The sequence below is a fragment of the Pituophis catenifer genome, unplaced genomic scaffold (genome assembly GCF_029215685.1).
Source record: "Pituophis catenifer annectens isolate HBS135680 unplaced genomic scaffold, rPitCat1.0.hap2 SCAF_1, whole genome shotgun sequence".
Lineage (NCBI taxonomy): Eukaryota > Metazoa > Chordata > Lepidosauria > Squamata > Colubridae > Pituophis > Pituophis catenifer.
This window is the reverse complement of record NW_027256881.1, coordinates 83,496,398-83,522,671: the sequence shown is the minus strand read 5'-3', so window position 1 is coordinate 83,522,671 and position 26,274 is coordinate 83,496,398. Positions and strand designations below refer to the sequence as shown.

General features: G+C 40.5%; 1 protein-coding gene across 1 annotated transcript in view; it reads left to right on the top strand.

Annotated features, from left to right (window-relative positions):
- The first annotated feature begins 9,272 nt into the window (after window positions 1-9,272).
- Window positions 9,273-26,274, top strand: part of LOC139322774 (SAM and SH3 domain-containing protein 1-like) — a 629,849-nt gene continuing 612,847 nt past the window's right edge. The window contains exon 1 of the mRNA XM_070951997.1: window positions 9,273-9,758. Coding sequence (XP_070808098.1) covers window positions 9,273-9,758 — 486 coding nt within the window. The remainder of the gene's footprint in view (window positions 9,759-26,274) is intronic.

Sequence of the window (26,274 nt, the reverse complement as noted above, 5' to 3'; positions counted from 1 at the left end):
TAAAACAATAAAACTAATAAAAAGAATCAAATAAATTAATACAGTATAATAAAATCACCCCCCCACCCCTCGCCCCGGCAACAGCAGATCAGATGAGCCATTTAATGGGCTCCATCCCGCTCTGGGGTTCCCCAGGCCCACTGGTAGAACTAAGTCTTCAGCGCCTTCCGGAAGAGTATTAGAGTGGGGACCGTTCTAATATCCGGGGAATGATGTTCCAGAGAGGGAGCTACCACAGAGAATGCCCTTCTTCTGGGTCCCTGAGGGATGGGACCCGCAGCATTCCCTGCCTCCCCACTCTGATGGGTTGGGTAGATGTGACCAGCAAGAGACAGTCCCTCAGATATCCTGGTCCCAAGCCATGAAGGCCTTTAACTTAACCAGGCAGAAATAACTGTAAAAGGTGCTCTTTCATAAGCCAATTAGAATTTAAGATCAAACCAGTGCTTTGAATTGAATGGACTAGAAGCAAATATTAAAGCCTGTCTTTAATTTTTTTTTTAAGAATTGAGATATTGACTCCAATGCAATTATCATTTGAATCTTATAAAATAGAGGTCACATCAGTGTTACTAGTGATAATAAGATGGATTGAAGGAGTCCCTACAGCAACGAATGGTTTGTAAGTCAGTAATAACTAGCCAACAGAAAAAAGCCATATGATACATGGCTTATTACATATAAAAAAATAGAAATATTTTTGCATCTATTTTTATTACTTTATGGAAGTATGGTATCAAAGAATGTCACATTGTCTTTCTTAATTTACCAAAACATTATGCTAAATAAACAGTTTTATAGTGTGATATGCAAAAATAATAATAATAAATGGTCTGAAGAATAAGTTTCATTTTTAAAAGGTTTAATCAACATCAATTTAATTTTGAGTTTTCTTGTTAAAAACATATCTGATGCAGTGAATAAAGGCAGTAATTTATCTAAATCACTATACTGGATTAAGATACATTACAGCACATACCCATTCTGCAAATGGATCCAATAAGATCCCAACTATTATAATTATTTACTTTGAAATAGTTTCTTCAAATAGGGTTTTTTTTAATGTTCCTGTGAATCTTACACCTTTTGCATTTCACAAGTCTTTAGAGATCCATTAAACAACTGGTGTTAATTAGATTGTCAGTTATGCCAGATACTTTCCTAAACCCTAAGCATGTAATTAGTTAGGTTAGATGATACATTTACTGATAATATTTTCTGGTAAAGGACACACATCTATTTTTTAAAATTCCATATTTCTACTTTACTGTTAATACAGTGTTTTTTGGACTGCTGTCTTATTTTCTCCAATCTAATCATATAGCTATTCTGCACTATTCTATTGTAGCTATATCTAAGGTACTCCAACTAAACCCTACACTATCAACTCAGTTAAGCCAGGGCTTCAGTTTCAGGAGAATAAAATAGATGGGAGAATTTTACACTGGATAACTATTTGGATAAAAGGGGCAGTGCAGTGGCCTAGAGGTGAAGACACTTGCCTCCCACTCAGAACGTTGAAAGTTTGATCCCAGGCAGTGGCAGATGTTTATCAGGACACAAAAAGAAAATATTTGCTGTGAACTCTGCACAGGTGTCAGGAAGAGCATCCAGCCAGTAAATACTCAGCTCCTCTCAGTTGCCCCAACCCCATCCCGACTAAAGGGATTAAAGGGTCGTAAAAAGAAAAAAAAGTATTTATATAAAAGTGCCTCCCCCCACCATATAAATATAAGGAACCAATTTAAAATCAGGTGTACCTTGTAATAAGTGGAGATCTTCATACAAAGTTTATTTTCTGATGATTCTTTAGCTCAGACTGAAGAAGCTGAAGAAGCTAAACAGCACATTTCAAACCGAAAACGTCCGGTTACCATAACTCAACTTCCAGACAACTCTATCTGGATGACTGAGAATCTTCATCAACATATTTCTGATGTGAGGTTTAGTCAGAAAGTATTTATTTCGACTAACTGCAGTTTTTGAAACATATAGTACTCAAGATACTAGCCAAACCAAGCCCAGACCAGAACTACATTTGGCAAAATAGATCTTCCTCCTTGATCCATTTTTCAATTAATCAAGCTGTAGTAAGTTCCTATCTTGTACGAATCCTATGCTATAATGAGGTTGGTTTGATTTTAGTTTAATAGTTTGCCTGAATTTGTCTATTATCATTATAGTTTATTATATTATAGTTATAGTTTAATCAAATTCAATTTTTCCCTTCCCATTGTCATCTATTTTTATATTCATCCTCACATTGGTTAATTATGTAATACAGTTGTTTAATACAAATTCAACATTTTAATATAAATCAATTAGTTATATAACTACCTTTTTTGTATATCAATATGAACATGAATATTCCAATTATTTCCATGCAATCCAATTTCTTACAAATCAATTAATTATATTTACCAATAATAATAAACCAAATAATTTCCCCCATATATTCCTCCAAACCACAACTTAACCATTTCTGCTTTCAACACAATATGCAATTAATAGTATCTCAATTATTACAATTCCCTAGTTAAATAGAGCTTTTTTTCTTCTGTGTTTTAAAATCTTGAACCTCCTCTTGCCCTAAATTTCCCATTGTTTGCAGCTTGCACCTACCTTTTTTGGTGAGGAAAAAGAAAAAGAAATCTCTCTGCCTCATTTTGTCACGTTGCAGCCAAGACCCTGCTTACTTTCAATTTCGCTTTTTCAGCATAGCTAGGGGGAAAAAAATCTGCTCCAGGAATTTACCTGTTTGCAGCTAGCTAGCAACAGAGCCCTCCACAAAACAGCTGAGAGTAGGGCGGCTCTTTGAAGCCCCGCGGCAAGAATTTAAAGTTTTTTTCCCCTCTAGCCATCAGCTGGGACTCCGGAGGCAACAATAGATTGGGAGTGAGCGGGGTAAGCGAACGGCGACCGGGCGATCCAGCAGAGGCAGAGGGTGAGGGTGAGTGAAGGCGTGGGGGGGGGGCGAGAGAGGGCTTTGGCGACCCCTGTGAAATGGCCGTTCAACCCCCAAAGGGGTCGCGACCCCCAGGTTGAGAACCGCTGCTTTAACCCATTCTTATCCTGCCCTCTTATGCTTTGGAGAATAAATCAATCCCCTCTTCTCTGCGATAGCCCTTCAAGTACTGGAAGACAGCTATCATGTCTCCCCTAATCTTCTTCAATAGGCTAGACCAGTGACATCAAGTGCCAAAAAGGGAGCGTGTGTGCGCATGCAGCACCAAGTGCCAAAAAGGGAGCATTTTGCATGCTCATCAGGGCTGTGACCAGAAAGAGGAGCTGCCCAGGGGGCATGTGCGCACTGGATAAGGTACTTCCAGTTTACGGAAGCAAGTCTTCCGGTTTCTGCAGCACATGCCCATGCACCAATCAACTGGCTGGTGCACATTTTCACGCCGGAAAACAGAAGACCAGCTTTTTTGGTTTCCGGCACTGCCGGATGTACCAGGCGACATGGCTTCGCGTGTCACTTCAGGCATGCATGCCATAGGTTTGCCATCATGGGGCTAGACATAGCTAGCTCCCTCAACTGTTTCTCATACAATTTAGTCTCCAGACTCTTTATCATCTTTGTTGCTTTTCTCTGTGCACTTTCTAGGGTCTCAGCATCCTTTTTTGTATCATGTGACCAGAACAAGTGTGGCCTCACTAGTGTAGTATAAAGCCGCATTGTCACTTCCCATGATCTCTTGATATTGAGATCAATATCTGTTGATGCAGCCCATGGCTGCATTGACTTTTTGTCAGCTGCAGCACATTGCTGGCTCACACTTCAGTGGTTGCCCACTAGGAAACTTAAATCTCTCTCACAGTTACTGCTATTGAGCCAGAGTCTATCTATTTTGTACCTATGCATTTGGTTTTTCCTGCCTAAGTGCAGGATCTTACTTTTCTCACCATTGAACTGCATCTTGTTGGATAAGGCCCAATACTCAAGTCTGTCAAGACCCTTCTTCCAAAATGTTAGCAGTTCCTGCCTGTTTGGCATCTTCTGCAATTTAATGAGTTCCCCTTTTATCCCCTTATCTGGATCATTTATGAAGACGTTGAAGACCACTGGGCCCAAGACAGAACCTTGAGGTACCCCACTGAAAGCTTCCATCCATGTATATATAGTTTCATTAAGAACTACATGCTGGGTGTGGTTAGTCAGCCAATTGGAAATCCATCTCGTGGTGGTACTGTCTATCCCACATTCTTCTATCTTATCAAGAAGTAGGTTGTGGTCTAATTTGTCAAATGCCTTATTGAAGTCAATTTGACAGTTATAAAGTTTAGTCTAAGATTTTTTTTATAATGCAGTAGGGACTCAAAATACATTTTCACATTAGCATGGGAAATTTCAGTGGAATATGTAAAGAAATAGATTCACCAAAGTCCAGTGGATAGATCTACACTAATATTTACAACGGACAGTGGGGGTTTTGTATTGTGTTTTGAATAGGGTTACCAGATTTGAGCTGTGAACATCCAGGTAACTACAAAATAGCAACTACAAAGGGAGATCTTTAACTACAAGGGTTGTCTTGAGTTTTGCGACCCAAATTTGATGGCCCAAATATTTAAGCCTTTGCTCTTAGGATTCCTAACATACCTTTGGTAAAAGTAGAAGGGAGAATAACTTTTCCACTAATAACTTGCATAGTTATGTGTACATACTCAATTTTCTCTTTTCACTTCTTTCCATAGGGAACCAGCATTTTAATAATACTGATTTATTGTGTAACACACCATTACACAACCTTATATTCTGGTATGCATTATTTGATATTGACAACAAATAGAACAGGACAATGCAAATCAGTTTGAAAAGCAATGCCGTTTTACATATCTCTATTTAAACTTCCTCAAAATTATACTAACGAGTATTACTCTCAATTAGTTTCTTAAAAGTTTACAAGGAAGAGTATTGAAAGTATTTCAGCCCAGCAGCATATTTTATTTTAAAAAAATCAATTTTTTATACACACAGGCTCTGGTATGTCAAAGACCCTTTTTTCCCTTGAGCTGATCCGGATGTCATGTTTTCATTTGCTCTCAGTAAAAGTACCTTCATTCCATTGAAAGGCAAATTCATTCCATTGAAACAGATAGGAAAAGACAGGTAGTTAAAAATGAAATTAAAAACCCACTCTCTGAGGCTGCTAGAGATCCAGGTAGCCTTGCATCTGATGCCATTCTTATAATTTGATTCATGCAGCCTCAAAGCAAATGGCCTTACCGCCACTCACCTGTGCAGCTTTCACAGGCTGTAAATTCATACGATTTCATACCCCCCCCCTCCGTTACTTATGGAAATATTGTCCCCCTGTTACCTTTTGGAAATCCTGTCCAAAAACAAACTATATATTAAATACAGCAGCAGTAGCAGCAGCAGCCGAATTGAAACGAGGGGAAGCTACATTTTACATCAAGCGGGTGGAGGCGCTGCGAGCTCAGAATTGGAAGCCAAAACCAGGCGAGAAAGGAGAACACCTACTGAAAAGGGAAAGGGGGAAAAAAAAGCGAAGAATTACGGGCAAAGCCGCCTCTTGTTTTTCCGTCGCTTCTGGACAGCTCTTCTAGGAATCCCGCCGGGGCATTTTTTTATTTTATTTTATTCTTCCTCTCCAGCTAATTAAAAGCGAAGTGAGCGCAAGACACTTTCATTCCATACCTACAAGCATTGTTTTTGCAAGCCTAAGAGAGTTCAAAAAGGATACGAGACGGATTTCGGTGTTGTTGGCGGCGTCAAGCCCTGCTCCTCCTCCTCCTCTGATTTTCCTTTTCCAAGGCCAGTTGCGAGCGCAGGTTTGGTGCTCTTCCAGCAATAAGGAGGAAGGGAATGGGGGCGTGATAAAAACAGCACCAAGGGTCACAGTCTCACGATGATCCCGGCTTTGTCTGTTCTGCGACCGGCAATGCCATCGCAGCTTCGAGAAGCCGGCAACTCTCACACACGTCAGTGCCCCCCTCTCATCCCACTTCCTGCCCCCCCTCCCCACCGAAAGAAGCTCCTGTTGCTGGTGCCATTTGCGCCCTGCATTGCGCCCCACATTGTGCCTCATTCGCTCGCTGTAACGCATTCACCGTGCCTAATGCATTAGGCGGTGTTGCCTTCCTTCCTCAACCCACCGCGTCTATAGTTTGAAAAAGTTCTGGGAAATCCGGACTTCTCAGAACTAGTAGTAGTAGTAGTGAGTTAAAGCAGAAAATTACAGCGAAACACGCCAGCCAATCATGGCAGGGATGATCAAGACTATCTCTTTTTTTCCCCCTCTGTAATGAAGGAAATGAAAGAGATAATTTCGGCTAATGGCAAAGCCGGAATTGGGTGGTTTACAATTTTAATCTGCGAATCAAGCTGTAGAAACTTTCCCCGCTTTTTGCTCTTCAGGAACCAACTGCGCCCCTCTCCCACCACACCCAGCTTCATCAGTCAAGGAAATATGTACCTGAAAGTCTATGGAGATTCTCAGTCATCCAAGAAGCTTCTTCAGTAATCTTGGATGAGAAGCGAAACGTCTTCAAAGAAAAACCAGAAAGTCCAGTTGCCTCTTGAAAAAAAAAAACAAACCTTTGGGATATGTACTTGAAACCGATGACTCTTTTTGATCCAAAAATAAAAGCTATACATGAATAAAGTGTGAATAATATATCTGTAGTGTTTCTCAAGCTTGACAATTTTAAAATGTGAGGACTTCAAGTCCCAGCAATGATGGCTGGGGAATGCTGGGAGTTGAAGTCCTCAAAGTTGCCAAAGTTGAGAAATATTGATGCGGAGGTGGGGTTGTAGAGTTCTACAACAGTCATAATTTCCTCTCCCTTTTCCTTCTTTGCTTCTGCAAGGGAGATTTATCAAGGCAAGGTGAGAAGGAACCACCAGCCAGTATAGTCCAAGCCTCTGCATATCTGGATAATTTCCTCTGAAAGTTTCCATTTCTGGGGCGTGTCAAAAATGCCCAAATGCTGCATCTCTTTGGGTTTCCTCACCCATTTGCTGGGCAGCTAGAAGAAAAGATTGGCTTACTATGCTGTTCAGAGACAGTTGGAGTTTTCACTTCTCTGCAGGGGAACGGGCATCTTTGGTCATCTGTGTTATTCCCACAAGCTGCTTAGGGATTTGGGATAGGCATAAACTCTCTAGTCCTTTGTAACATTGTAGAACCAATCTTAGCAATCTTTCAGACTTCAATTCCCAGAATTCTCTAGCCAGCACAGGGAATTCTGGGAACTGAAGTCCACAAGCATTAAACTTGCCAAGGTTGGACACCCCTATTGTAGAGGCTTTTTCCTCACCACCAATTTCTAGCATCTTCTTGTGTTAGCCAACTTTTCCTGTTCTGATAAATTTATAATAGTCTTTCAATTGCTTGCCACAATAAAGGCCAGGTCACACTACTACACACTACAAAGAGAGAAAATGGCCACAAAGAAGACACCAGAGAATAGCCTTGAGGTATCTAACCAATAGGTTTCCACTGTAGTTTATTGAAGTTGAGCAGCTAATCAATTCAAACAAAAGTCTGTTGCCCAAACAGAGTATTACAGAGGCATCTCTTACACAGCAGCAGTTTCTGTTGGCAAATCTGAGTTGAATGACCCAAGATTTGGGTACCTGGATATAATCCTCATGATTTTAAGAGTTTCACAAATGACTGCTGGATTAGAACATTGTTGGTGCCACAGAGAAAGTTAAGTTGATGGGTGTTTCCTCGTGAGCAGTTAATGTACCACCTAGCCCTCCCTGTATGAATAAAAGGGAAGAGCTATCATAAATTGTGCTATCTTCTGTTCACCTGTCCTGTGAAGTAAAGGCCTTATGAAAGGGCTGCTAATGTTTTTAGACCACTCACCAGTGCCATGTTTTTCAAATATATCTTGTTGCCATGGTTTGTCACAAGACGTACACTGGGGGGGGGCAGGGAATAAGATAAACCATCATTCAGGGAGGGGTTGGCAGAGGATTCCAGAAGGAAAAGATTACACGGGGAAAGCGCTAGCATCTGTGCGGAGGCTGCTCCTCATCTTCTGATGTTAGGGTGTGTGCAATCCAACTTGTTTAATGAAGCATGAACGAGCAATTGAAGGTGAGGAAGAGACGAGATAGGCACAGCTGCTGCTTTTTGTTGAATGCTACCTTCCTTATTCCTGGTGCTCCAAAATGGCACTTTTCGGGGGGCTAAAGAGATCCCGGAATTCCTGGCCTTGGAGCGGGACAGGCTGTTGCTCGAGAGAACAAGCCCTCTCCAATCCTTTTTTCTAGCCGGCGGTAATCCCGTGGAAAGGAGAGGCTGCTATTGGCTGCGGGTTTACTATTTGCTCTGCGCTCTCCTCTCCAAATAACGGTGGCACTTTCAGAGGCACCTTTTTCCCCCCCAAATACGCGGAGCCGCCTCCCTTTCTTGGCTCCGCGGCCGGCATTACCGCGCGCGAGGTCTCTGGAGGGTGCGAGGCGAAAGGTGCAAATTCCAGCCTTACGAGGGGGGGGGGAGAGAAAAAAAAAGGCGGGAGCCGGGAAACTTGATTTTCCGGCCTTTCCTAGCTATATACGGCGAAGGGTTTCTCTGCACCCCTCAAGACATGAGGGGAGGCGAGGGACGCGGCTTGGGAAATAAAGGTCGGGGGATGACATGGTGGCTGGTCGGATGAGGTCTGGACTTCTTCGCTTTTCGCACAGACCAGCGGGCGAGCGCAGTCAGCAGCGAGGAGCGAGCGAGCGAGCGTCTGCTCCCGCCCCACGTGAATACGAGGTTGGATTAAAATGTAGGCGCGCAAGCACACGGAGCACACAGCGCTGCGTTGAGGGGGCAACCGCGGGCGAGGAGAGCTGGAAAAGAAACGCCTAGCAAGCCGGAGAGAAGCCTCCAGAGACGGCAGGGGGCCGGGAACGGTTGCCGAGACAGGCGGTCGCCAGTTTACAGTTGGCCATGGGACCGGGCGGGAAGCTCGGGGTGGGTGGGAGCAAGGGACGGAGGCCGTAGTCCCCTTCTGAGAGCCGGGGACGCCCGTGACTGAGGAAGCTCGCAGAGGGACTCGCCGCAAGGTGTGCTTAGCGCCGCCCGAGACTCGAGGCTCCCATCGCGCCGGGACTGAATCGTCTTCATTCTCGTGCAAGGGAGGCTGATTTTCGCCGAACGCGAGTTTCGGCGTTTCTCTCAGCCGATGCCTATACCACGTCCGGATTTGGCTGCCGGGCTTTGCCTTTTCCGCCGGCGGGGTTTTGCAAAAGTTGCCTTTCGCACCTCCTCCTCCTCCTCCAGCCTCCCGGGCTGCTTTCCACCATGTGCGCCAACGTCGTTTACGAATGGTTGAAGACCCTGAAACTCACCCAGTACGCCGAGTCTTTCGTGGATAATGGCTATGACGACCTGGAGGTGTGCAAGCAAATCGGGGAGCCGGACCTGGATGCCATCGGGGTGTCGCTGCCCCAGCACAGGCGGCGTCTCCACGAAGCCGTGCGGAGGCTGAAGGAGGAAGACGAGACCACCGCCGGCCTCTACTTCACCTTGGAGCCGCAGCCCCTTCGGCGGGGCCCGCCGGCACCCGACATCTACACCAGCCGCCTGGTGGAGCCGCGCGAAGCCAAGACGTGGAAGGACCCACCTCGTCAGACGCCCCCGCCGGGTCACTCTCGGGGGCCGCCGCGGAAAATGGAACTCAACTCCCAGGAGTTGATCACTTACCCCAAACTCAGACTGAAAATCATGATTAGGGATAAACTCATCCGGGATGGGATCACTCTCAGCAAGCCCCCCTATTCCAGCAAGGTAAGGTAGCCGTGCCTTAAAAATCCTGTTGGCGTTGCTGGTTTTTCTCGCCGTCGTTGCTACTGTTGTTGCCTTAACTCTCCTGGTTGGATGGAGAACGCACTGCAAAGAGTGAACTTTTTTCGCTTTTCTCGCCAACTTGAGTTGATTTGCTCTTAGGTTTGTTTGTAGGTAGGCAGCGGGGTTTGTTTTGGTGTCTTGGAGAAGTCGTTTTCTCCTGTGTGGCGTTGAAAGAGTGATTGTGGATTCCAGTTTCAGCACAATCCCATTTCTGATGTGAAAATAGTTAAGCGTGATGAATACAGGTGTGGACATAGTAAGTCTCATAATGGCTCAGTGAAGCTTCATTGCCTTGCACTTCCCTTGGAATATTTGTGGAAGAAGATGGCAATATGATGAAGCCAGTAGTGTTTCTTAGTACTTCAGTTTGATTCTTGAGGGTGGAAAGTGTGTTTCATAGCAGAGTTATCTGAATTGCAATAGCTAAGGTGGAAATGTTTGTTTATTTATTTGTTGAGTGTCAAAATACCTGGCACAATCCACAAAGACATATTGAATTAGGAGAAAAAAATTAAATAATGCATGTTTCTTTATAGTTACTCTTAAACTGGGAGCTTGCATCCAGTTTCTGTACATGCTTATTCACAAGTAAGTGGCACCACAATGAAAGTGATTGCCGAGAAAGCACAGGTATCACTCAAGTTTGTTCTTTTATGGACAAAACACCTGTGTTAAGTGATCTAAAAGAGGCAGTGTATCTACTGACAATCAGTGTCAAGCTCTGAAGATTTTTAAGGAAAGTGTCAAGTATCTGCAAGTCTTTTTACCGAATTCAATAATTGGCTTGATTTCTTAGACGTTTTTAAAATCATGCTTTTGTACAAGAAGCAGACAATTTACAGAATGTTTAATAAACTCAATAGCACCACATGAGAGTTAATTTATTTTCACTGCAGAATTGGTTTGTGTGAGTGACAGGTAAAATCATTATCACAATCTTGTATATCTAATATAAATCTATAATTTTATAAGCTTCTCACAGATGGGCATTGCGCTCACAAAACATATATTTCACAGATGTCATGGATAATGGATATGACTAGCTAGCATACAGGAAAAAAACAGTTCTAAATGCAAATAAATGAATGAATGGAAGTGAAAATCTGAAGGAAGAAACATAATGTCACTCTGTCAAAAGAGGTATGCTGTGCTATAAACTGATATGAAATGAAATGGTGTTAAGGAAGAGCTGTGTTAGTTGTGAAATGTATGTCAGAATAATTCAGAAATAATTGTAAAAAATATGCACAGGCACACATATACAGAGTTCAGCCATGCGATCTAAAGGAATATAGTATGACTACAACTGAGAATATTGTATACTACTACATTAAAAAAGAATAAAATCTTTCCTTTTCCCCCAGTTTTAGGCAGATCATAGCACCTCTCTGACAAGCCAGAGAGTAATAACAACCCATATTCAGGGTACCAGATGTCTAATATGAATTGGCAAATAATGGTGTGTAAACTCTCGTATCCACTGTAAATGAATCATTTTCTGAAGCAATTTGCCCATGGTTGTTAATCATATAACTTTTTTATGGATTATAGAAAAGCTGTTCCTCTACTGATAATTTAGTCTGAAATTATTTTGAGGCACAAACATAAAACATAAGCCTTGGTAATATTTTCTAATGGGACAACATAAACACGTTTTCCATTTTGATTTTTACAATGAATATTTCTTATTGATTTCTTTTTGTGGGGAAAAATATCAGGTATATGAAAAATATTAGAAAATCAAGTAATGTTGCTTACATTTCTTTAAAGTATCTTATATTTTCCTATGGAGAATAATTAAAAATTAGATGCTCTGTCCCCAACTTTGGCAAGGATTTATTATAATGCTGGTTCTGATGAATAATATAAAGAATAATTGGCTTATATCTAACACAACATTTCAGGCTACTGAACTTAAAATAGCTAAATATCCTTAGTTATTTCATTAAGTTCCATAGTGTTTCTCATTTCTGTATTTAATATTTCTAATAATTGAAAAACCATTCATTTATCACTTCCTTTTGTAGTCAACTATTTTTTATTTAATTTGTATCTTGTTTTTATTACTTTATAAATCTCGAATATTCCTAATACTTCTTTCACCTTTAATGAAAACTATTCCAGAATTGGTAAGAATATAAAATCATCAATGAAAAACATTTTAAAAAGTGATAGAAGAAAACACTCATATTACAAATTTGAGTGTAATAGTTACAGTGGGCCATTAATTTGTCAGCATGTCAGCAAAGAATGTAAATCTTAACCATTAAGCGCTGAATTAAAATTAAGTTAGTGCTTGGCATACACTGTTTCAATTGCCAACACACATTGGTACTATCTCAAATCACTACCAGATGTTCCAACCAGCATTAGGACAAGTTGGGACTTCCACTCCCAGTTCTGCCACCAGGTATATAACAGCACAGGCAGGTCAGATTTCCATGTCCTAAGGCTGAAATGACTTACATGAGAAATAGCTGTTGTATAAATGTGGAACTGATATTGATCTTCAGAGCTTGGCTAGGAATCCATTGATTTGAAAAGACATGAGAAAAATGGCTGAGGACTTAAATCCCTAGGTCTGTCTCAGCCCCCCCCCCCCGCCCCCAACACACACAGAGTGTACGAGATTGTTGAATATATAGAATATGTTTGGAAAGGAGTTTCGACTTGGCATGCATTGGACACAGACTGATTTTGTGACTGTAATCAAAATCATTATTCCTGATGCTCCGATTCCAGTGACATGCCTACATTGCAAGCAGAGTTGGCTTATTTAAAATAATTTTCTAATGACAATTTAGAATAGGATTTGATCTGTCCTTGTTCTTGCTCTATGAGTTCCCCTGTTTGAGAAAGGGGAAAAGGATGCTGTCTTACAAGATCCTGACCTCTGTAACTATTGGAGATCATTATCCTTTCCCCATCATATTTGAACTCTTAGAATAGATGCCAGATTGGTCACTCTGGGTCGATAGTTCATGCCAGAAAAGGACATGGGGAATGTGACATTTAAGGTGCATCCATATATCTGCTTTGCTATGTTTTACTTCCATCCCGGAGCTGTCAATATAAAACACAAGATGCTAAAAAGGTAGTGATTGCCTATATTTCCCATGTTGAAATTTGAGTGTCACCAACCATGTAAAAAATTACTCTTAATTGGTGCATAGAATGTGTGCTGCCGTGGTGGGTTTTTACCGGTTCGCCCCGGTTCGGGCGAATCAGTAGTACCAGCGGCGGGAGGCTTCACCCATCTGCCCGGATATCATCAAATATGGTCTGTGCATGCGAGCAAACTGATAGCAAAGGTAAGTGAAACCCATCACTGCTGTGCTGGTGTAGTTTTTGGAAGCTCCAAGCGCCTATCCCCAAACCATTTTCTTCTGTTCTTTTCCAAGGGACTATTGACCTATCAAACTAAAGATCACTAAATGGAAGCAAAGAGTTTGCTTTTCTTGACTGCAGTGCAGTAGTTATCTGGATTTGTGAAGCTCAAATGCAACTGCTGCATAAGTACAGATAGTACTTGACTTATGACCACAGTTGAGTCCAAAATTTATGTTGTTAAGTGAGACATTTGTTAAGTAAGTTTTCCCCATTTTAAGACTTTTCTTGCCACAGTTATTAGGTGAATCACTGCAGTTGATAAGTTAGTAACCTGGTGATTAAGTGGCTTCCCCATTGACTTTGCTTGTCAGAAGGTTGCCAAAGGTGATCACATGATCCCAGGACACAGCAAAGGTCATAAATATGAACCAGTTGCCAAGCATCTGAATTTTGATCACATGATCATGGGGACGGATGCTGCAAAAGTTGTAACTATGAAAAACGGTCATAAGTCACATTTTTCAGTTCCGTTGTACCTTTAAACAGTCACTAAACAAACTGTTGTAAGTCGAGGACTACCTGTATTCTTGGACCCAGGGTTCAAGAGCATAGTTTTATGTATAGCAATATCATCTGTGTGGTGCTCTCTGGTACATCCATGTAATTTTTCTAAACTATTCTTATCGATCTTTCAGTTAGTTGAACTAATGGCCATGAGGTGGCAGGAAAGAGGCTTTTTTTGTTTGTTTCTCAGCTGCCATCTAGTAGTCATGTAGAGATGTGCAGCTGGGAAGCAGCTGCAGGATAAGCATTGAAGGCTGGAGAAATCATCCCTTTACAAATTTTTGTATTAAATCACAGCCTGCATATGTCTCTGGTCATCCAAAAGTGTGGGAGGGGAAAATGAGTCTATATGGTGAAGCCATATCTATTCTAGGTTACCTTTTAAAATAAAACAATCTTTTATAAAGAACGTTCAATGGAAAGGAGTTAGGAATCAAAGCTTCATGGAGAAGAGTGACTCCAGTGAAGGGAATTCCCCCTTACCAATCAGGCAATAGGTGCATAAGAACCAAGTTCTTTTAATTACACATACAATTATATACATTAAAATGAGGAAGAGTTGTTCAGTTTTGGGGCTTTGCACTCTCTAGGGAAGGTAGTTAACCAATTAAAATTAAATTTTAAAACAAGCAAGTAAGGGGCTCTTGACAAACAGGATTATGGTTTCACCTGCAGAGAAAACTACTGCAGAACCACTGACACTTGGCATTGAATGCAGGGACAGAATGGAAGGGGTAATCCACAGCAGACGTGGCAGGTCAATTTTAGCCAAACAGATTGGTGTCCCCAAATTTTCCATCAATATATTATCCAGAGTATCTTGAATTTGTTAGCCCTGCAAAGTAGTCCAGGCAAGAAGCATAACAAAAAGTATTAGTTCTATCAAAGAGCCATGGTGGTGCAGTAGTTAGAATGTAGTATTACAGGCTAACTCTGCTGACTGCCAGCAGTTCGATCCTGACCGCTCTATTTGTTATCCCACCGTTAAATTCCATGGAAGATTTACCTTTGCAGCCCTTCCTAGATAATTTTTTCTCAGGATAGAGATCCTTGCATTTTACTTGAAAATCATATTTGTTTTGTTTCAGTTTGCACTGGTTGAATTTATAGAATAGAATAGAACAGAATAGAATAGAATACTTTATTTGGCCAACTGTAATTAAACACACAAAGAATTTGTCTCCAGTGCAGAAGCTCTCAATATACATGCAAAGCAACAGAGTAATAATCATGTTACCAAAAAGAGGAGGTAGTAGAGAAGATGAGAAAGATAATAATACCACAGCTATACAACATGAGTAAATATACTTACATAAAACAATACTGTGAAGATTAAGTGTTCAGCAGAGTGATGGCATGAGGGGAAAAAATTGTCTCTGTGTCTAGTTGTTTTGACATGCAATGCCCTATAGCAGTATCCTGAGGGGAGGAGTTGAAACAGTTTATGTCCAGGATGTGAGGGGTCTGTAGATATTTTCTCAGCCCTCCTTCTGACCCTTGCAATATACAGGTCTTCATTGGAAAGCAGGCTGGTTGCGATTGTTTTTTCTGCTTTTCCCCCCCCTTGGAGTCTGTATTTATCGTGTTTGGTTGCTGTACCAAACCAAACTGTAGTACAGATGACACAGTCAATAATTCTTCTGTAGAACTGTGCATTGATATAACCATTTCTTCAAATATAAGGTAATATCAAAATAAAAGAATAAGTCTTGAGATAGAGTTTCACCCTAGGGGTGTAGAAAACATTTTGGTTTTAAATTAATTGAATACAATATGTCCTCTTTCAAACATGACACTGTTCGTTCATATTTAAAGCAACATTTTTATGTGTTTGAAACAAGATGCTTTGATCTGTTTGGAAGTGCTTTGAGCTTAAAACATATTGTTTCCAATAAGGTCAAAACAGTTCATTACAGACTTGAAACAACTGTTTCAAACTTGAAATAAAGAACTTTAGATTAAAAAAAAGATTTAATTTTGAAACACTTTGTAGACTAGTAGTTTGTACCATGTGTTAAACTGATTTACAATTTAATCTAATGCATGTTCCATCAATATTGAGGCCAGAGTTGTGAGAAATGTACATAGGACTGCAACAATACTTTCTGCAGTCCTAGAAAGAGAGCCTGGGAGAATTGTTTATTATTAGTCCTGACAAAAGTCTAAGGACTGTACCTGAAGTTCCTGAAAGAGCATCACACAAAAAATGTTAAGATTTATTTATTTCTTTATTTATTCATTTATTTTATATCCCATGTTTATTATTTTTAAAAATTATTATTATTATTATTATTATTATTATTATTATTATTATTATTATTAATTAATTTATTTATTTATTTATTTATTTATTTATTTATTTATTTATTCAATTTATATACCGCCCTTCTCCTATTGGACTCAGGGCGGTGCATAGCCAAGGATAAAAAACATACCAATACAAAATTTAAAATCAATTAAAAGTATTATACAGCTTTGGCCCACAGTTTAAAACAATCCAATTAAAACCCAATTTACACTTAAAAAGCTAAAAAGAGCTAAAGCGGGGGGGGGGTTCACGCCAGCCCTGCTTGATGGAAAAGAAAAGTTTTTAGGGCACGGCGAAAGGCCCGGAGATCTGGTATCCTTCGTATCTCCGGGGGCAAATCGTTCCAGAGGGCAGGTGCTGCCACAGAGAAGGCCCTCCCCCTGGGGGTCGCCAGCTGACATTGCTGGCTGATGGCACCCTGAGGAGTCCCTCTCTGTGGGAGCGTACTGGTCGGTGGGAGGCTATCGGTGGCAGAAGGCGGTCTCGCAAATACCCAGGTCCGATGCCATGAAGCGCTTTAAAGGTGGTAACCAACACCTTGAAGCGCACCCGGAAGACCACTGGAAGCCAATGCAGCTCGCACAGGAGAGGCATCACATGGGAGCGCCCTCTTGCTCCCATAATCCCCGTGCGGCCGCATTCTGCACCAGTTGGAGCCTCCGGGTGCTCCTCAAGGGGAGCCCCATGTAGAGAGCATTGCAGTAGTCCAGGCGGGAAGTGATGAGCGCCTGAGTGACTGTGTGTAAGGAGTCCCGATCCAGAAAGGGCCGCAACTGGTGAATCAGGCAGACCTGATGAAAAGCCCCCCCTTGCCACAGCCGTCATATGCTCTTCCAAAGACAGCCGTGTATCCAGGAGGACGCCCAAGTTGCGAGCCCTCTCCGTGGGGGCCAATGATTAACTCAATAACTCAAGGTGGGAAACATTTTCAACAAATCTTGTTCTTCCTATTTTCCACACAACAACAACTGTCTTATGAGATGAATTGGGCTGAGAGAGTGTGACTAATCCAATGTCACTCAGGTAGATTTCATGGCTAAGGCAGGACTAGAACTCAAGGTCTCCCAGTTTCTAGCTTGGTGCATTAATCACTAGATCACTCTTTTCCCTTCCCTTCCCTCCCCTTCCCTTCCCTTCCCTTCTCTTCTCAACAGGAAACAATGGTTTATTCCATTGAATATTTGGAAGAACCTGGAAGTTACTGAAAGAGATTATAAAATCCTGCTTGCTGGATTTATTTGAGGAGAGTTTGTGTAGTGTATTGAGCCTGTCCCTGTTGGTATAGAGTAACGTTCTGTAATGTGATTGGTTGGCCGCCTGACAGCCGGGGTATATAAGAGCTTTCAGGCAGAGTTCATGCACTGTTATTGTTGTTAATGACCAAATGGTCTAGTGTTAATTAAAGCGTGGTTTACCTCAGGACGGAGTCCACTTTCATTGATTCAGCCGGTATTTGCCATTTGTTTATCAGGGAAGCTGTGAATTGAACTCTCACTGAGTAAAGGGTTGGACTCAGTAGCCAAACTAGCCACTTCCAACTGATGATCCTATGAATCAGCCAGGATGAAGGAGTACAAATAGTGTTCCCGATATTTGGTTGCAACTTTTATTGTTGTTTACTTTATTGTTAACATTTAATTAGGCATTATGGCTTCAGGAATGAATCAATACAATTAAAGGATTGTTTTTCTTCTTTTGGATGCCATATGCTAATAGGCAGATGTGGCAGGCATCTGTTTGTTTATATAATAATTTTCATAGTTGTGCACTGATCTGAGTAAACTACAAAAGATTTCCAAACACATATTAGACAAATAAGCTTTCTGTTTCAGGAATATTCAGGTAAAGTAAGAAGGAATGTTTGCTTCTAAAACGTATGTGAAGAATATAATAAATAACAGTGATAGATATAGGCATGATTGACAAATGAATTTTACCAGTCAACCATCAAGGTATGGTGAATGCAATTTCATTCTAGCTCAAATCACACTTCCACACTATATAAAAAAAGCAGCAGTGATGGGAATTTATACAGCTAATGAATACTAATTATATAGCCAATAACGAATGGTTAAAATGGCTAACAAATTATTAAAAATGAATAGAAGTTGGAGTTTCTTAATGTAAAAAAAATTAGGGTTGTACAAGTATAGGACATGTCATGAGGAATTAGGCATTCTATTCATCTTACATATAGACTAATTAGTATCTGATAGTTTAGTGAAATTTAATTAGAGCTTCTAATTGAAATAAATGACCTGACCCGACCTTATCCATTCTTGAGAAACTTTATTCCATTTTCCCCCTGTGAGAATTGTACACTATATGACCAAAAATAACATTGCTTAAAGAGAGACACATATTAAATGTGCCCATCTCAATAAAATGTTCAATAATTTTAGTATAGTATAGAAGATTTAACATAGATTTTAAAAATCATAATAAAATTATGATTTGTGATGCAGGAATATGCTTTTTGCTTGTGTTCAAACATTATTCATAAATGCTGATCTTCTCTAATACAGAGGGAAAATTGTACTAGCTCTTAAGACATAAAAAGGAAAACTCATACAGATGGAGAAAATTATGTCTGTGATTGTTGTTAAAATAGCATACACTCTATACAGTGTAATTTTCTACTGCATTTTTATGTGGATTTTATAATATTAATTGCAAAAAACTTTTTACAGAGTCTCTAGATAATTCATTTGTCTTATATTTATAGAGTAATAGGTATGTTCTTTTGTCCAGAAATAAAAGCTCAGATATGTAGCTAGCATCTGTCAACAATGCATTCAATTATTTGACTCCCAAGTATATTTTAGTATTAAAATATACTTCATGTTCTTTGAAATAAAATAGACCTGTATAGCTCAGGAATTACTTTTTTTTTTGAAATTGTAATATATAATTGTATATTTTAAAGTTGGATTTGATACTTTTAGATATTATTTTAGAATTGGATTAATGTTTTCACCTGTAATTTAGGAAGTATTTCCAATTCCCATCGTCAAAAGACTACAGCATTAAATAACATAAAAACATGAGTTATCCTGGAGTCAAAAGACGTATCTTGTGAACCAAAAAACATCCACTGGAAAAAGTAAAATAGATGCTGCATAGTGGTTTTGCTTATTATCCCAATATATATGTGATAGATATACTTACATTATTTATTTTGAACAATATTTGTTGGCATAAATGAGCTCCAGTATCATTTGAAAGCTGTTCAATTTCATTTCAAAATTATAAAATTTCTTTATCTGCTTCACTGTGAGGACACTGAGAGGATATTTTTAGGAGTGCGTGCTCATTTAAAAAACAGCCCTAATTTTGTTTTCTTATTTTCAACTTTACTAATAAATTGATTTTCTTTTCTATAGAGTAACTATTCTGTCACTGAGAATGCACGCTTCTTATAATCACAACTACGGTACCTTAGATTGTACATTGGATTCTACAGTGATACATATTTTTTCAATTTTTAAAAGATTTTAAAAATTTTTTTAAAAAACCAACCAATTGTAAACCCAATATTCAAATAGGCTAATGTAAGGATTTTCTTGTGAAGCTTTAAGAGTCTCAAATTTTGATATATAGGGTGTGAGGGATTCATACATCTTCAATCTATGGATTGTTTAATGGTTCTCCAAGGGAAACCTTTCAAAGAAGAAATAGATTTATGAAACGGTGCATACCATGAATCTGAGACAACACTCTCTCATTCACTATTGTATCAATGTGGGAAAAGTATTCAAATTTAAACTGGAACACACTTTTCATATATTTTATTTAAATATGTTGTATCCTTAAATTAATTATTTTAAAAATGATGTAAAGATGTTATTCAAATTTCTGAATTACAGTATCTATATGCTCTGAGCAAAAATGATTACTGTATGATATACAATCTTAACTGAATGTGCAAGACGTAAGCTTTTGGACTTTTTGGCTGTTCAGTTTAATTACAGTAGGCAGGTTTTTTTTCCCTAAAATAGCAATTAAGTGATGCAATATTATAAACCATTATATGCCAAATTATGAGTAAGTACACAATTACTGATAATTTGGCAAGTATACTGGTTTATAATTGAAGTTTGAGGTTCCCATTTATTAAAACATTACCGTACTTTGTTTATCACAGTTATGCATAATGGATCTCCTTCTCTACCAATAGGATGGAACTTCAGTGTCATATCTGATAAATCCCGTAAACTCATATAATTATGTTATAGTATACTATGCATTGTAATAAGTCATCATCGTCTTTTATATAATTAGAAGATAATACAGGTAGTCCTTGACTTATGTCCACTATTGAACCCAAAATTTCTGTTGCCAAGTGAGGCAGTTGTTAAGGAACCCATTTTATGACCTTTCTTGACACATTTGTTAAATGAATCAATGCAGTTGTGAAGTTAGTAACATGGTTGTTAAGTGAATGTGGCTTCCCCATTGACTTTGCTTATCAGAAGTGTTAGGAATAAGACTATTACCTAACTTGTTGGGTTGGCAATATATAAACCATCAATGTATGTTTGCAGTGTATTGCAATTGTATTGTATAGCTTTAAGACTACTGTATTGCATCATACTGTGTCCTGATTGGTTAGCTTTGTTGCCAATGTTCTTAAGAGGGAGCTAGAAACATGGCTTGCTCTTTTTGTTGTTCTTGCTCTCTGATATCTCTATCTGACTTACTATATTACTGTTTGCAACTCCAGAAGAACTGTTTACTGTGTATGATTACTATGACTGGTATGAAGACTTTGTTTATTGGACTGTGCTTTATTTTTCCTGAATGTAAACTGTAACACAACTCAGTGTATCTGTGTGGTGACTATGCTTATTCATAACTACTCTCAACCGCTTTCATGTGCACACCCTTGCTACTCAAGAGTTATTCCTTAACAAGAAGGTTACAAAAGGTGATCACATGATCCCAGGATACTTCAACTGTCATAAATATGAGTCATTTGCCAATCGTATTAATTTTGATCACATGACCATCAGGATGCTCTGAGTCATAAGTGTGAAAAACGGTCATAAGTCACTTTTTTTAGTGCTATTGTAACTGACCGTTTGAGCAGTCACTAAATGAACCTGTTGTAAGTCGAAGTCCACTTTTAAAGAGTATTGTTGAAAATATGATAGAAAAATATGTTGTAGGAAAATATGTCCTTTTTAAATGAGAGATCAATACTATTGGGGATAGATGCAACAAAGTATGCATTATTGGCATATTCAAAGTACAGTAATTACTGGGCTCTTTGCCACAGAATGGCAGTAGCATTCCAAACTAAGCAAGGTTACATATTACAATGTACATAAGAAAGAGAAAGAAAATGTTGTAAATCACAACACAATCCTTATACCACAGTGTCTTTGATAAGAGATTGGTTAAATGTGTTCAATATATAAATGCATGTAAAGTTTCTCTTAAAAGTATGGTGGATTAAAAAGATTTCTAAACATTTTCTCCAAGTGATAGCTTCCCACAAAATTGCTAGTAATAAGAGCTTTTTTGGTGGGAAAGGACAGAATTCCATTTGGAATGAATTTCACTGGAATTGCAGTATGAGAACTGGAGTAAGAGTCAAAAGCAGACTAATGTTATATGTATTAATCAGTTATCATGTTGTAATATGATTATCTGAATTGCCAATATTAGTGACAACCATAAAAGGTTTCATATTGCTGCATTTCAATTCCTTGGGCTTTGCAGTAGCCTACAATTTGAGCATTGATATCTTCTAAGGAAAATCTTTTAGAAGTTTCTTCCTTGTTATTTAATCAAGAATGGTAAAACACAGTAAACAAACTCAGCCCCATTACCATTTAAATTCAGTACATTGAAAAATATGAGGAGATAAATTATTCTCCCAACAGAATGAAATGGAAAGAGCTATAAGAAAAGAAATTGCAAAAGCTGATTGAAACATAAGAAAAAAGCTTTAAGTTACAGAACACTTCAGTTGGGTACAGTTTTATATCAATGTGAAGCATGAAAAAGAAGTTTGATGGAATTATAAAGTGAAAAAAAAAACCCTATGGATGAAAAAAAGGCATGCAAGAAATTGGTGATTGAAAAAATTGAGAGAAGTGCTGTCTAATGTAGATATGGAAAAAAAGATGCAAAGAATGTACTCAAAAGAAAAAGAAACAGTTGACATTAAAAGAGGCAAAGAAAATGCAGAAAAAGTTTATATAAAAATAAAATGTAAATTGAAAATTGTTTTAGAAATGTGAAAAGAGTGCAATTTTTACATTAATGGCATGTCACCTGTTCCTAGACTGACCATTACAATGTTTTCCTACTTAATTATCATCTCATAAAGGAGAATCACTGCAGCTTCATCATTTAATTGTAAATTAATGTTATCTGAAGTTGCAAAATACATTTGGGATAGACTCTAAAATACAATTGGCTATATTTAATAATATTGTGTGTACTTCTATATATCCATCTACTGTTGGAAGGGTATCAATACACTCATACAGCCTCTGGGCATCCACCAACATTTCCTTTTTTTAGATTTAGGGTTATGTACATGAAAAAGCGAAGAAGCTAGAGGCTAGGAGAAATCCCATTGTATAAGAAGATTTTTGTTTGAATAGTATTCTACTTTCAAGTCCTACAAAACACTATAATCAAACAAAATTAAAGAAATCTCATGGTGGAGAAATTGATTGAATAACCAATCTAAGTTAATACAAATAAGTGTTACTCACATTTGAAACTGGATTGTGATAAGAACAGTAGTTTTTATTTCTGATAAAAACATCTAATTTTGCCCAACAACCTTTCTTTTTTAATTCCTCTCTACATCTGGAGGAATTCTGTAATATGAAACTTTGGTCCTGTTTCCCAGCATTTTGATGTTATATTTCTGGTTTTGGTCCTAGTCATGAAGAGAATGAGGAGTAAAGTAATTAAATAATTGAGGGAATATGTAAAATAACTGGAAAAATCTTAATAAAATCCTGATAGTGTTTATCCTGACCATTTTCTGCCACTGGGTAGCTTTTTCTTCTGATACTTTTCCTTAAGTTGGGAAAGAGGAATGTCATTCCTGGTTCAGCTTATTAGTTTTCTGTGCCTGAAGCAGGTGACATGTTTCTTCTTGTGAAATTTAAAGCTTCAAATGGCACAGTAAATCTGTTCTAGTCTTCATAGAGGCTTATATTTTTTCCACATTAAGATTGTGGTATAGTATATGAAGCAGAAGCCTGCCAAATTTTGTTGAAATGAAGCTCTTTAGCACAGAAACAGAGACTCCGTTTGCGGCAAATGTTTCAACCAAAGCCTATTTATTCACAGACAAATGTTAAGTATCAAGCATCTGCCTCCCAGCCCTTTTATAAATCAGTGTCAGCGTAGCAAAGCTCATAAAATCTACTAGCCTGCAAAAATGTTTACTCTCTGCTCTGCTATGGGCTAGCAAAGAAAAAAAATAGAATTGTGGTTCTCTTTTTAAAACAACTTGATGAAGTTCTATGGTGGAGAGAGGAGTTTCCTCTTGCTTCTACTTCAGAAAAATGTAGTTTGCTCATAACTGCCCTTCCCCTCCCCCAAGAATACAAACAGATCTTGAAAAAATTGGGCAAGTTTTATGTACTTGCAGTGAAAACAACTTCTCCATAGTGTAGAAATGGGAGGTGCCAGTCTGGGTTATTCCTCTGCTCTAGCTCTATGTCCTGAGTTGAAACTTCTGAAGATCCGCCTCCCTGGTGACGTCTCTTCAGTTTGTTTCAACTCAGCACTAGCTCATGGTTGCAACCTTAAGCTCCTGAGCTTGGAGTTGGATTTATTTAATTCTAATAATTCCCTGGACTTTGTTATTTTTTGTTTTGTTTTGTTTTGTTTTTTCCTACTAATATATTGTAGCTGTGACTGGCAGAATTTGCAGGTAGGCCAGGGGGAATCTCTCCGCTTCTGGATTGAGTGTGGGGGGGGTGGCTGTTGCTCTCCTCCCAACCTCCCCTACACCTTTAATGCTCTGAGGGGGCTTTCCGGCTGGCTTTCGCCCTGGACCCTTAAAATCGCCTTTTCTGCCTGCAGGAGGCTGCGTTGGAAGCCGGGGGACGCGCGCGCCGTTTCGGCTTGCCGCGGCGTCCCTTTCATCACCGCTGCTCAGCTGAGAGGCGCAGCGGCTTTTTTTGCCAATTTCTCGCCGTTTGGGGGCCGTTTGCAGTCGCGCCAGCCTATTTCAGCCTGGGCGCTGCTCTTGGTGATTCCTGTGCCTGGCTGTGTTGCTACGATCGGAGGGGCGATGCCAGGCACTTTGAGCGGGGTGTAAGTCGCGGCGGCCTTCGTTCCCGCGCAAAATTTGGCGGCCATTTGCACGGGCGGCCTTGTCTCCCGGGCCTTTCTGGGCACAGAGCTGGTGATTACTGATTGGCCGAGGGCATCTGGACATTGACCAGCGCAAAGGCTGTTTTTATCTGCGGGCTTGCTTAGCGGCCTGACCTGCGATCCTTTGATCACCCCTGAGGATTGTCTTCTTTGAACTGTGGCTGTTGGAGGCGGCCATTTTGACTGCAACGGCAGCCATTTTGTCAGGCCAGTATAATTTTCTTCCCTCTCCGGTTGGGAAGACTTTGCCCTTATCTGTGGATTTCTGGAAGGACAACAGATTCTAGAATTATGGGGGACACTGATAGGCAAGCTCCCTTTTCTGCTGAGGGTTCCTGGTCTCCCCCTCTTATCAGAGGCAGAGCTGCTTCCAGGCCTCGAATGGCCAGTGTTGCTGCAGCTAACAAAATCAGGGCCAAGGCCAGGGCTCGCTCAGGGCGTTCCAAGGCTGAGGAAAAGACTGCCCAAGTTAGACAACGTGCCTTGGACAGAGAATTTGCAAAGGCTGCTGCTATCAATGCATCTACAGAATCCTCTCTCGCTTCTGTGTCTGCTCAACCTCTATCTGGTCAAGATGTGGAAACTGCAGTTTCTCAGCCTGGGCTTTCTTCTGTTGTGGCTGGGCCTTCTAGTCAGTGGTCTCCAGAGATGCAGTCGGAGCCTCAGCCGATCCCGGGGCCTTCTGGGTCCAGTAGGCATCCTGAAGCTACCTTTACCCCAACTGCGGCTGGCCTTCGCCAGGGTGAGGGGGGGGAACCAGATGTTTCTTCCTCTATGAAAGCTTGGGTAGAGCAGGCAATTAGACAGGGCATCGCAGAAGGCATGCAGCTCCAATCGCAGGCTTTTGCACAAATGCACGCTTTTAGATCTGAGGCTGAGGCTCAGGGTTATGATCCCCCTGAGGACTACCAGGGACTGATTTCACCTTCCCCATCTGAATTAGCTGACTATGTAGAAGACTATCTGGAGGAAGGGGAGATATCCGATGGGGATCAGGTCCAACCACCTAGGCCTGCATTCAAAGGGTTATTTAATCCAGCCCTTTTGAAGCCCCTTCTCTCAAAGGCCAGGGCCACTGCTCGCTTGGGACCTGATCCAGCTCTCTCTGGTCCTGGGGGTGCTGGAGAGCAGGATGATTATCTTTTCACTGAGCAAGCTGTGGAGGCAGATACCATTCCTATCCCGGGGATGTTTCTGGACATGATTCGTAGGCAGTGGGCGGCCCCAGCTTTACCTTCCAGGGCCTCAGGTCTCGACAACCAGATGTTTACGGTTGATGCGGACATGATTAACTTGTTGGAGGTTCCCAAGGTAGACACTCCGGTGGCGGCTCTCACCTCTTCTTCTGTTTTACCACCTGATGCAGAGGACGCCTTGAAGGCTGAAGATAGGCGAGAGGAGACAGCACTTCGTCGTGCGCACCAGGCGGATGCCTGGGCTGTGAGAGCTTCTTCTGCTGCATCTTTTCTCACCAGGGCGTCGGTCAGATGGCTTCGTCAGCTGCAGGGCCATTTGGCGCCAGATGATGTTCGGGCCCACCAAGACATTTCAAAGATTTTGGCAGCGGCTGAATATACGGCAGATGCTACCTTGGCTGCTGCCAGGTTCTCGGCCAGGGCCATGGCTTCGGCAGTAACAGCTAGACGTATGCTTTGGCTACGTCATTGGCGAATGGACGGGAAGAACAAGTGGAAGTTGGCTTCCGCTCCCTTTGAAGGGGGGTTCCTTTTTGGCCGAGTATTAGATCCCTTACTCATAGAGACGAGGGATAAGAGAAAGATTCTCCCGTCCCAGAGCAGGCGGGCGGATTTCCGTCCGTTCCCTTACTACAGGCGGCCCTCCTTCCGCCAGGGGGGTGCTGGGCCAAGCTTTCCCCGTCAGCAACGGCCTTTCCATTTC